The sequence below is a fragment of the Ranitomeya variabilis genome, chromosome 2 (assembly GCF_051348905.1).
Source record: "Ranitomeya variabilis isolate aRanVar5 chromosome 2, aRanVar5.hap1, whole genome shotgun sequence".
In the NCBI taxonomy this organism is placed as follows: Eukaryota; Metazoa; Chordata; class Amphibia; order Anura; family Dendrobatidae; genus Ranitomeya; species Ranitomeya variabilis.
Genome location: NC_135233.1, coordinates 548,458,669 through 548,471,982, shown reverse-complemented (window position 1 = coordinate 548,471,982; position 13,314 = coordinate 548,458,669). Strand labels below are relative to the sequence as shown.

Here is a 13,314-nt window from a genome sequence, read left to right as displayed (position 1 = left end):
GTTTTGTTTTGCACGTTGTATTTTTTGCAGGGTGCAGTTGGGCCCAAATGGTTCTGTACACTGTGGCCTCTGTTCACACAGGATGCATTATAGTTAGCAATGGGCAGCCCGCCATAGGGCATCATTAATAGGCTGAGAACCAGATGCTCTGCATTCTTTGTGTGAACACGCCACATACAGAGTATGTATCTTTGTGCATTGGTGTACCACACGGCCAATCCCTGATCAAAGGCTGGCTGTTTCATTAGGTGTTGCACCTATGCATTTGCAATTTTATTTGGGTCTGCTGCACCCTGCTTGTGCATTTGTATTGAGGCCCATTTAGACAGGTAAGCATCTCTGCCTGTATTTGGTGTGTTTAGTATAATACACCCCATAGTCCTCCATATATTATAATGTGCACCTCAGTCCTCCATATAGTATAATACACTCCTCAGTACTCCATATATAGTATAATATAGTCCTCAGTCCTCCATATAGTATAATACACTCCTCAGTGCTCCATATAGTATAATACACTCCTCAGTACTCCATATATAGTATAATACACTCCTCAGTCCTCCATATAGTATAATACACTCCTCAGTCCTCCATATAGTATAATACACTCCTCAGTCCTCCATATAGTATAATACACTCCTCAGTCCTCCATATAGTATAATACACTCCTCAGTCCTCCATATAGTATAATGTACTGCCACAGTCCTCCAAATAGTATAATATACTCCTCATAGTGCTCCATATAGTATAATGCACCATCATTGTCATCCATGTAGTACAATTCACTTCCCATAGTATAATGCACCCCATAGTTCTTCATATAGTATAATGTATTCCCCATAGTCCTCAATACAGTATAATGCAGCCCACATATAGTATAATGATGCCACTCCAGAGCATAATGCAGCCACCCCTCAGAATATATTGCAGCCCCCTGACTATAATGTAACCCCCCAGAGAATATAATGCAGTCCCCTCATATAGTATAATGCAGCCCCTGCATATATATGGTAGCCCCCTCATAGAGCATAATGCACCCCCCTATAGAATATAATGTAGCCCCTCCATAGAATACAATGCAGCCCTCCTCATATAGTATAATGCAGCTCCCCATAGAATATAATGTAGTCCCCTCATAGAATATAATACAGCCCCCCATAGAATATAATGTAGCCCCCTCATAGAATATATTACAGCCCCCCATGGAATATAATACAGCACCCCATAGAATGTAATAAAGCCCCCCAATAGAATGTAATGCAGCCAGCCCCCATAGAATGTAATAAAGCCCCCCCAATAGAATATAATACAGCACAGCCCCCATAGAATGTAATGCAGCCAGCCCCATAGAATGTAATACAGCACAGGCCCCATAGAATGTAATACAGCCAGCCCTCATAGAATGTAATACAGCACAGCCTGAATAGAATGCAATATAGCCCTTCCCCATAGAATGTAATGCAGCACAGCCCCCATAGAATGTAATACAGCCAGCCCCCATAGAATGTAATGCAGCCAGCCCCCATAGAATGTAATGCAGCCAGTCCCCATAGAATGTAATACAGCACAGCCCCCATAGAATGTAATGCAGCCAGCCCCCATAGAATGTAATACAGCCAGCCCCCATAAAGTGTACAGCCAGCCCCCATAAAATGTAATAAAGCCCCCCCCATAGAATGTAATACAGCACAGCCCCCATAGAATGTAATACAGCCCCCTCCAATTGCCCCACAATCCAGTTATCACTCATTGATATTTTAAAAATAAAAAAAAACACTCATCTCACCTCTCCTCGTGCCCCGCGCTGCTCCCGGCTCTGGTCTCAGCAGCTGCAGTCTGCCCGGCCACACAACAGGTGCGCGATGATATGACGTCATTGCGCATTCGCAGTGTCAGAGCGAGGCTGAGCGGGGAATGATGGGAGAGGGAGCGACAGCGGACGCTCTCTCCTCTATCATTGCCTTCAACTGAATGCGGAGTGGGGAGGGGAGGGCGATCGCGGGGGTGAGTCGGCTTTGGCGGGAGGAGTCGGCCCTGGAGCCGCTGATAGCCCACTCCTGGCACCGGCCCTTCTGGCATTTGCCAGAAGTGCCCGATGGCCAGTCCGGCCCTGGACACAGACTCCATCCCTCTCCTTCATGACCACATAGCCCTTACATTGCCTAGAGCTGTTTTATGTCATTGTCCTGTTGCAACACAACTGATAATCCCAGTAAATGCAAATCAGGTGAGATGGCATGTAGTTACAGAATGCTGTGGTAGCCATAATGGATCAGTGTACCATGAATTTGGACTATATAAACCCACACTGTCACCAGCAAAGCCCCCCCTCACATCATCACACCTCCTCATCCATGCTTCACGGTGGGCACCACACATGTAGAAACCATACGCTCACCTTTTCTGCATCTCACAAAAGATATGGCAGCTGGTACCAAACATCTTACATTTTGTCTCATCAGACCACAGTACAGATTTCCACTGATCTAATGTCCAGTCCTTGTGTTGCTTAGCCTGAAAAGGTCTCTTCTTCTTTTTTGCAGCCCTCAGAAGTGGTGGCTTTGCATCAAATAGACCATAAAGGCATGCTTTTTCAAGTCTCCACTGGACAGTTGAGTTTTAGTTGTATCTGCTAATTGATGTATGTGCATAATTTATGAAGACTTATCTAAGTTGTTGTCAGTTTGTGAGCCTGTTAACTCTGATGAACTTATCCTCTGCAGCAGAGAAAATTCTTAGTATTATTTCCCAGGGCAGTCCTCACAATTTCATTATGGCAACTGATGTTTTTCATGACTGAACTTGATTATGACTTCCAAGATTCTAGCATTTTCCATATTGGCTGACCTTCATGACTTAATGTAATGATGGACTGTCATTTGTTTAGTTAGTTGAGCAGTTCTTGCCATATCCTGGTTTAGCATAAAAAGTTGTGGAATAGGACTCAGTGCTATAGAGACCTGCGTACCAACACTGTTGGTCGCAAACACTTTCTAAAGGCAGATAATTCCACCAATGAACTCTTGGTGAGATTGGAAGCCAATCCAGATCACTACTTTATGAACCTGCTTGAGAAAATGTTATAGGGGTGTAAAGCGGTCATGGGAGTAAAAGGGGGTACTTTGAGAAATCTCAGATTTAATATGCTTCACATTTGTTTCTTCACTCGTTTTCATATGTTCTCCTTCAATTGTTACTGAATACAGTCTGAATCTAAAATGTGCACATTCCAATAAGAACAAATGAAACTATTGCATGAATAGGTGTATCCAAACTTTTGAGTGGTGCTGTATTTCTTAAGGTCTAAGTAAATGATATAGCTACCTTTATATATTCCAAGCTCCTTCACAAATCAGCTATTTTCTTTGAACAAGGATCTAGCGATTAATATCCTCTGCATTATACTCCTGCCACTTCTTACAGATTTACGCTACACAGCACACATTCCTGTTACGCAGCGCTGACAAAGCCTTTTATCTACAGACTGCACAGTGATCCCTGTCATCTCGAACAGCAGCGGTTATGGACAGAGTGCACTCCTAGGGTGATCAAGTGTAAGTTTCATTTCTCTCAATAAGCTGTTAAGTGTTAAACTCACATCAATGAACTGCTGCATTAAGCAAACTAGCAATTACCTGCTCCACTTACCTAATGGAAACAAAATCTAAAGGTTTTATTCAATTATATTTTTCTACTCTTTCTAAGGGTAATAAAATAATGCTTTACAATTACTTAAAGTGAGCCAGTCAGCAGGATTGTGCTGAGTAAACAACAGACAGTGTCAGGTTGGCGCAATTATACTGATTAAAATGATACCTTGGTTGATGAAATCGGTCTTGTGATTGTTGTTTAATCTTTATTTGTAGTTTTTAGTTAATAAGATTCTGGTGTTTTGAGTGGCCTGTAGGTGGGGCTATGGGTGGGGCTTTATGTGGTGCTCCACTTACATATTCATCTGTATGGGTTTATGACAGGTCACTGATCCTTCACTGACCTGACTCCTATTTTACATAATGCACAGAATATTGTTGGTTTAAAATAAAAAAATACATCAAGCAAAATGGCGCCGGCGCAGTAGCATCTATCGTACAATGCATATAATATTGTTGGCTTAGAAAAAACAAATTTAACTTCTGCAAAATGGCACCGGCAGCTGCACATGCACAGTAGCATCTATCAGATGGATAGGGATGGATCTCGGCTCAGTCACCCTCCTCCACCCAGTGGTGAAGCCCACCTCAGTTTGATCGATGGCATGGACTGCACAGATGTCTCTCCCTGAGGAAATCTGGCACCAGTGAGCTCCCTGGGCATGCACACTGAGGCTGGGTGTATGGTTTACGAAGCATGCACATATCAAAAATAAAGCTGAACGGGAATGTGGTGGTGAATACATATTATTGAGATCTTCATTGTTATCAGATATAAAATGCTCTCATAAAGATAATCCGAGACGCTGACCTAGTATCACGGTTGTCAACCGTCCAGAAGAAAAGGGGACTTTTTTGCCCAGTCCTTAAAAAAAATATTAAGGCGTCCATGATTTTTTTTTTTTTTACGCTGAAGAAACTTAGAAATTTAGACTGTAATTATCATCAGTTTACAGTGTATGCAGCTGATGTCTTATCGGAATTATGGGCTGCAGACATGGATCACTTATAACCATAATGATTTATTATGGTTTTCAAATTTGTCCATAAAATTATTGTCCATGATTTTTTTTTTATAAACCGTCCAGAAAAAAAAAAAGTCAAGTTGGCAACCCTACCCCAGTACAGTATTATGGTGTTATATGTGTGAACCCTGTAGTCTGCCATATAGGATAAGCCAGTATAAATGGGTTTCAGGCTTGGTCAGAAATGACATAGCAGAAAAACAATGCACGACAATGACATTCCTACCCTGTGTCATTTCTGACCCCACTTCCCGATGCTACACCTTCACATCCTGAGCACAGAAATTCACCTTATTTTCCAGTCTCCCGATCAGCTCGGCCAGTCGGTTAATCTGCGCCTCTAGACCTTCCTCCTTCACATCTGAGAAGCCTGAGCAAACAGACAACACAGGATTAGCAGAGAGCCGTGGTAGTATCTGATCATCGTCAGATTCAGGGCACAAAGAGCTTAGAATTGTATGACGGGATTATGGGCAGTGGTATTAAAGAAAGAATACCAACACTACCACTAACACTGCACACCCATCCTCACTACAAACGGCAACTCCGAGCAGTTCTCTCAACGTAAAATCAGATAACCGGTTGACCAGTACCACAGTGATAGACCCAAGACTCCAGCTGTTCTCTATTTCTAGGCTACGAAGAAGCTTTGCGATAAGACATCAGTCCAGACTGCATCTCCCGCATCCCCCCTATTGAAGGAATGCATAAAATATAAGGAGCTCACTGCTTTTCACACTCTTCCTCAGCTCCTTGGTGGAACTCCTAGTTGTAGGGTAGGTGGGTAAAGGATCTTCATGCCACCCATCGGTCATTCCTGTTCCCTTATAACAGTGTCTGCAGAAAAAAAATCAACAGAAAGTATAAGAACCAGATTTACAAACCAATGTACCAAGCCTTCTGAATTTTCTTGTGATCTTACATATTGGGTAATGTTCTACTCTTCCTCCATGGTGACTATGATAGATAGTCTCTGAAAGAACGTTCCCATAATTAAGTATCCCGCCGAGCATAAAACCCCAGCAACTTGTCAGTAAATGAGGCTAGGAGTGGCTTGGCGCTCTCCTCAGGCTGTTCTTTCATGCCCGCCGGAAAGATCTACATCTACCCAGAGGCGACAAGATTCAGATTTGGAGCAGGGAACACGTTGCAGGCATTTGTCTGGGTCAGCGGCTGTGCCAGAGAGGTCAGCAGATTAAATGGTTCCCGTATTACCACTGTATAGGAGGCGGCACAGTGTAATTTATAGGTAGCCGGTTATTAAAGGCTGACAACAGCCGAATCATACTGTACATTACTCCTGCTCCAGGAAACATTTCAATATGAGTTACAGTCAGTGGTTTTCAGCTTCTTTAATATTCATAAAATCATATTACTTTTTTCTTCTTACTCTGTGTTCTACAGTATAACAGTTCACTTAAAGGGGATCTGTCAGAAGGTTTTTGTGCTGTGAAATTTGAGAGCAGCATAATGTAGGGGCAGCGATCCTGATCCCAACTATGTATCACTTGTGGCTATGTTGAAACAACCCGTTTGCTCTGCGCAGATCTGGCAGTGCTTAGAATACAGAGCTCTGTATAACCCCGCCCACTTCACTGATTGGCAGCTTGCTGTACATTGACAGAAAGCGGCCAATCAGTGCTGTGGGCGGAGTTATACAGAGCACAGGACTAGGAGGCCCGAGACACTTAAGGCCCCATCACACATAGCGAGATCGCTAGCGAGATCGCTGCTGAGTCACAAGTTTTGTGACGCAACAGCGACCTCAGTAGCGATCTCGCTATGTGTGACACGTACCAGCGATCAGACCCCTGCTGCGAGATCGCTGGTCGTGTCGGAATGGCCTGGACCTTTTTTTGGTCGTTGAGGTCCCGCTGACATCGCTGAATCGGTGTGTGTGACACCGATCCAGCAATGTCTTCACTGGTAACCAGGGTAAACATCGGGTTACTAAGCGCAGGGCCGCGCTTAGTAACCCGATGTTTACCCTGGTTACCAAAAAAAACAAACAGTACATACTCACCATCTGATGTCCGTCAGGTCCCTTGCCGTCTGCTTCCTGCTCTGACTGACTGCCGCCGTACAGTGAGAGCAGAGCACAGCGGTGACGTCACCGCTGTGCTGTACTTTCACTTTCACTTTGCGGCGCTCAGTCAGTGTGGGAAGCAGACGGCAAGGGACCTGACGGACATCAGATGGTGAGTATGTACTGTTTGTTTTTTTTGGTAACCAGGGTAAACATCGGGTTACTAAGCGCGGCCCTGCGCTTAGTAACCCGATGTTTACCCTGGTTACCCGGGTGCTGCAGGGGGACTTCGGCATCGTTGAAGACAGTTTAAACGATGCCGAAGTCGTTCCCCTGATCGTTGGTCGCTGGAGAGAGCTGTCTGTGTGACAGCTCCCCAGCGACCACACAGCGACTTACCAACGATCACGGCCAGGTCGTATCGCTGGTCGTGATCGTTGGTAAATCGCTATGTGTGACGGGGCCTTTAGTCCTGTAGTGATAATCTCCTGCTGATTAAACACTGATTTTATTGAAAGCAAAACATACAGTCCAGTAAGGACACCCCTGGATTCAGGCTCTCAGACATTAATTGCCTTGATCTCAGGTTAGATAGCAAAATCCTGAGGACAGATTCCTTTAAAGCTGTTCTTCCCTGAAAGGGCTTCTCCATAGAAAACAAGATACTGGTGGGGTCCGATCATTCAGACCTGCACGGATCGGCATATGAGAGTACGTTTATCCCTGTTAGACGGGAATGGCAATATGCATGTTTGACCTGCACTCCATACAATCCCTATATGGCTGCTGAACACTGCGTTCAACATTTTTCCACTAGCCCTAGTATAGGTCTCAATAGTGGACTGATCAAAAAGTTATTACCTATCCTGCAGATTGATGACAACTTGTTTTCACTTTAAAAGTTCCATCTCCTAGCTCAATATAAAGTAGGTGTAATAATAATAATATTAGCAAATACCTCCCATTAAAAATGTAGTATAGTTCTTCTGATTCACTAGATCGCAGACCTCATGTGCACAGCATTGCAGTAGTTTGGATATACATGGTTATGACCTCTAACAACTAACTAACTGTCACTCTGGGCAAAACAGTCAATGAAAAAGACCTGGGTATATGGGTGGATGACAAACTCACATTTAGTGGCCAGTGTCCGGCAGCTGCTACAAAGGCAAATAAAATAATGGGATGTATTAAAAGAGGCATAGATGCTCATGAGGAGAACATAATTTTACCTTTATACAAGTCACTAGATTGACCACACTTAGAATACTGTGCACAGTTCTGGTCTCCGGTGTATAAGAAAGACATAGCTGAAGTGGAGCGGGTGCAGAGAAGAGCAACCAAGGTTATTAGAGGACTGGGGGGTCTGCAATACCAAGATAGGTTATTACACTTGGGGCTATTTAGTTTGGAAAAACGAAGACTAAGGGGTGATCTTATTTTAATGTATAAATATATGAGGGGACAGTACAAAGACCTTTCTGATGATCTTTTTAATCATAGACCGGTGACAGGGACAAGGGGGCATCCTCTACGTCTGGAGGAAAGAAGGTTTAAGCATAATAACAGACGCGGATTCTTTACTGTAAGAGCAGTGAGACTATGGAACTCTCTGCCGTATGATGTTGTAATGAGTGATTCATTAATTAAATTTAAGAGGGGACTGGATACCTTTCTGGAAAAGTATAATGTTACAGGGTATATACACTAGATTCCTTGATAAGGCGTTGATCCAGGGAACTAGTCTGATTGCCGTATGTGGAGTCGGGAAGGAATTTTTATCCCCAATGTGGAGCTTACTCTTTGCCACATGGGTTTTTTTTTTTTGCCTTCCCCTGGATCAACATGTTAGGGCATGTTAGGTTAGGCTATGGGTTGAACTAGATGGACTTAAAGTCTTCCTTCAACCTTAATAACTATGTTACAAAGTTACTATGAGTGGTCATATCCATGGAGGTATTTGCTATTATTATTATTATTACTACTACTACATATTGGGATCCTGAACCAATATATGCACCAGACCAGATTCCCTAAATTATTCTGGATTCCACAATAGGCCCTCTTAACTAAAACGTAACCCAGACCAGACTCTGTAGATATTTACTCACCGCCACAGCAAGACATTGCATGCGGCCGCACCTAGTATAGCTGAGTATTTAGTCAGTATGTGGCACTTGCGCTATTTACCACCTTAAAGAAACCCTCCTCCTCCTTATCTTCCTCCCATCAACAGTTGCAACATCTTAAAATATTGCAGTCATCATATTATATTGCACTGTGTACCTACAATTGCTCATTTGACCCTTCTAACCAAAAATTCTTCTCTTTTCCATTAGGTCTATGACATCACATGATTTAAAACTTACTAGCTAACTCCTTCTAAGTTTGATGTAGAAATAGGAGGTCAGTTTTCCCTGCATGAGGCATAAATCACGGTAAAAGTCCCTGGCAGGGGTACAGCTTGATCAGGAGGTGAAGAGGGGAATGATAACTATGAGGACAAGAGACTTGTCCTGTTTCTACAAATAGCAGAGAAAAGAGAAGAAAGGCAAAATGAGCAATTGCAAGTACACAGTGCTATATAATATGAAGACAGCAGTATATTTAGAGGATAACAACTTTGATAGGAATGCTTCTATAGGAGAGATACCACTTTTACGCAAGTGTCCAGGAGAGCAGGCAGGCAAATAGGATAATGGGTCAGATAAAAAAAGAAGCTTGATTCAAAGAAAATATTAAACTAGACCTCCTATTATTGTATTGAAGGGACATATTTAAAGGATGATGCGCTCGGGTCTCCCAGCAGAACATCTCTTTGTGACTATATGTCTTGGCCAAACCTATAAATTTCAGCTGCATTGCTGGGTCTCAGAAATTACTGATTCATGCAGTGCAGACAGTGTTCAGACAGTCCTTCACATGTCCTGGTGATTCCTGTACAGGAAAAAACAGTACTCATCATTGTCGCCTGGTCTATCACGACTAAGTGACAATGATGGGAGTTGTATTCAGCACCTGCTGTGTACATTCTTCGTAAAATTGAGAATTAAAGGGAATCTGTCACTTCATTTTTGCATATAAGCTGCAGCCACCGCCATTAGGGGCTTATCTACAGCATTCTGTAATGCTGTAGATAAGCCCCCAATGTAAACTGAAAGATAAGAAAAACAACTTAGATTATACTCACCCAAGGGGCGGTCCGGTGCAGTCCGGGTCCGATGGATGTCGCAGGTCCAGATCCGGCGCCTCCCATCTTCATGCGATGATGTCCTCTTCCTTGCTTCTGTCGCGGCTCCTTTACAGAATGCTGTAGATAAGCCCCTAATGGCGGTGGCCGCAGCTTATATGCAAAAAATGAGGTGACAGATTCCCTTTAAATAAAAAAAATGGAATGGGCTATCGCGTAATTGTCATAACCAGTAGAGGGAAAGCCCATGGCTGAGGGTTGATGTTAGTAATCTGGGAAAATTGACAATATCCCAAAAGGTTCCCAGAATTTTCTCATGGTGCTAGCGGTAATCTCATTGAGGTCACAGCAGTTCATCGGCATGCTCAGTGAACTGCCAGTGGGAACAGCAGCATCAGTGACCAGCGGTAACCTCTATGACTTTACCACTCGTCACTGATGCTGTGCTCTCAGGAGCTCATTATCTGCTGGATTTCAATCTGAACGGTCGCATCTTGCCACCATTAAGTTTGAAATTCAGATGTCACAGAGATGGATTACGTAGTGAGAAAGTATTTATTATCTTCACGTCGGACAGGTGTGGGATATGGTTGTTTATTATTTTTGGTCTTTTACAGGGGACATGGGCTTCAATGGATTTTAAGTGTAAAGGCGAGTAAGGTTTGGTTTATTTATTTTTTTAATAGATGTGTAAAACAGGATGTTGAGATTTATTTCAAATAAAGGATTTTATTCTTGCCGACGTCAACCCCAACTTTATTACCCCACTTACCATCACCATAGGGCAAGTGGGAAGAGCAAGGCCAAAAGCCAGTTTTGGCACATCTTAAAGATGTGCCATTTCTGGGGTAGCTGAGGGATGATGTTGGCAGCCTAGGGGGGAAATATATGGTTCCTTCCCAGGCTATTAATATCAATAGCTGTCTGTTTAATCTTTGCTGGTTTGAATTTATAGAGGGGCCCTACGACAATTTTTTGGGATCCCCTGTGAATTAACCACTTAAGGCTAAGCAAACAGCTGTGAGCTGTTATTAATAGCCTGGGATCCTTATGAGGTATTGTCCCTTGTCCCACATTATTAACATCAGCCCCCAGCGGTCGGCTTTCCCTTTGCTAGTTATGAAAATGACAAGGTGTGACACCCCAGGATTCCGGTTGCCACAGTGGCATTACCTCCCTCACAGGGAGTAACGCCATGCCTGGAAGCAAGGAGGAGTCTGTTGTGAAATTGGATTTTGGGCTCCCCCGGTGGCCACTGGTGGAATTGAACTGGTGTGCATCATCCCCTCTGTTCACCTGTTCCCATCAGGATGTGGGAGTCGCTATTTAGCCTTGCTCCTCTGTCATTTCCATGCCGGTCAACATTGTAATCAGAAGCCTTTCTGTGCATGTTCCTGCTGCTAGACAACTTCCAGCTAAGTCGGACTTTAGTCCTCGTTTGTTTTTGCATTTTGTTCCAGTTCACAGCTGTAGTTTCGTTTCTGTGTCTGGAAAGCTCTTGTGATCTGAAATTGCCACTCTGATGTTATGAGTTAATACTAGAGTCTTAAAGTAATTTCAGGATGGTGTTTTGATAGGGTTTTCAGCTGACCATGAAAGTGCCCTTTCTGTCTTCCTGCTATCTAGTAAGCGGACCTCAATTTTGCTAAACCTATTTTCATACTACGTTTGTCATTTTCATCTAAAATCACCGCCAATATATGTGGGGGCCTCTGTCTGCCTTTCGGGGAAATTTCTCTAGAGGTGAGCCAGGACTATATTTTCCTCTGCCAGGATTAGTTAGTCCTCCGGCCGGCGCTGGGCGTCTAGGGATAAAACGCAGGCAACGCTACCCGGCTACTGTTAGTTGTGCGACAGGTTTAGTTCATGGTCAGTTTAGTTTCCATCCTTCCAAGAGCTAGTTCTTATGTTTGCTGGGCTATGTTCTCTTGCCATTGAGAAACATAACAGTTTGACCGGCCAAAAAAAAGGGTTAAATTAATTGACAGAGAAAGGAGAGAAAAGAGAAGTCTGCTGAAGATTTTTTTTTTTTTTTTTTTCCCTTCAGTTCTGAGTGTGCTTGTAATTGAATCTCTTGCAAGTCTGCCTATATTGCAGCCTTTCTCTCTCTCTCTCCTTCTAATCCTGGAATGGCTCTGTGTTCACCTGTTTAAAATGGATATTCAGAGTTTAGCTGCAGGTTTGAATAATCTCACCACGAAAGTTCAAAATTTACAAGATTTTGTTGTTCATGTTCCTATATCTGAACCTAGAATTCCTTTGCCTGAATTTTTCTCGGGGAATAGATCTTGCTTTCAAAATTTCAAAAATAATTGCAAGTTGTTTTTGTCCCTGAAATCTCGCTCTGCTGGAGATCCTGCTCAGCAGGTCAGGATTGTGATTTCCTTGCTCCGGGGCGACCCTCAGGATTGGGCTTTTGCATTGGCTCCAGGGGATCCTGCGTTGCTCAATGTGGATGCGTTTTTTCTGGCCTTGGGGTTGCTTTATGAGGAACCTCAGTTAGAGCTTCAGGCGGAAAAGGCCTTGATGTCCCTATCTCAGGGGCAAGACGAAGCTGAAATATACTACCAGAAATTCCGTAAATGGGCTGTGCTTACTCAGTGGAATGAGGGCGCCCTGGCGGCGAATTTCAGAGAGGGTCTCTCTGATGCCATTAAGGATGTTATGGTGGGGTTCCCTGTGCCTGCGGGTCTGAATGAGTCCATGACAATGGCTATCCAGATCGATAGGCGTCTGCGGGAGCGCAAACCTGTGCACCATTTGGCGGTGTCTACTGAGAAGACGCCAGAGAATATGCAATGTGATAGAATTCTGTCCAGAAGTGAACGGCAGAATTTCAGACGAAAAAATGGGTTGTGCTTCTATTGCGGTGATTCAACTCATGTTATATCAGCATGCTCTAAGCGTACTAAGAAGCTTGATAAGTCTGTTTCAATTGGCACTTTACAGTCTAAGTTTATTCTATCTGTGACCCTGATTTGTTCTTTATCATCTATTACCGCGGATGCCTATGTCGACTCTGGCGCCGCTTTGAGTCTTATGGATTGGTCCTTTGCCAAACGCTGTGGGTATGATTTGGAGCCTCTTGAAACTCCTATACCCCTGAAGGGGATTGACTCCACCCCATTGGCTAGCAATAAACCACAATACTGGACACAAGTAACTATGCGGATTAATCCGGATCACCAGGAGATTATTCGCTTTCTTGTGCTGTATAACCTACATGATGTGTTGGTGCTTGGATTGCCATGGCTGCAATCTCATAACCCAGTCCTTGACTGGAAAGCTATGTCTGTGTTAAGCTGGGGATGTAAGGGGACGCATGGGGACATACCTGTGGTTTCCATTTCATCATCTATTCCCTCTGAGATTCCTGAATTCTTGACTGAATATCGTGACGTTTTTGAAGAACCTAAGCTTGGT

General features: G+C 43.6%; 1 protein-coding gene across 2 annotated transcripts in view; it reads right to left on the bottom strand.

The window, feature by feature from the left end:
- Positions 1-13,314, bottom strand: part of NECAB2 (N-terminal EF-hand calcium binding protein 2) — a 414,952-nt gene that overhangs the window by 74,111 nt on the left and 327,527 nt on the right. For both annotated transcript variants that reach the window (XM_077288176.1, XM_077288177.1), the window contains exons 7-8: positions 5,403-5,512; positions 4,966-5,045 (exon numbers count right to left, since the gene is read on the bottom strand). In XM_077288176.1, the coding sequence (XP_077144291.1) occupies positions 4,966-5,045; positions 5,403-5,512 (190 nt within the window). The remainder of the gene's footprint in view (positions 1-4,965; positions 5,046-5,402; positions 5,513-13,314) is intronic.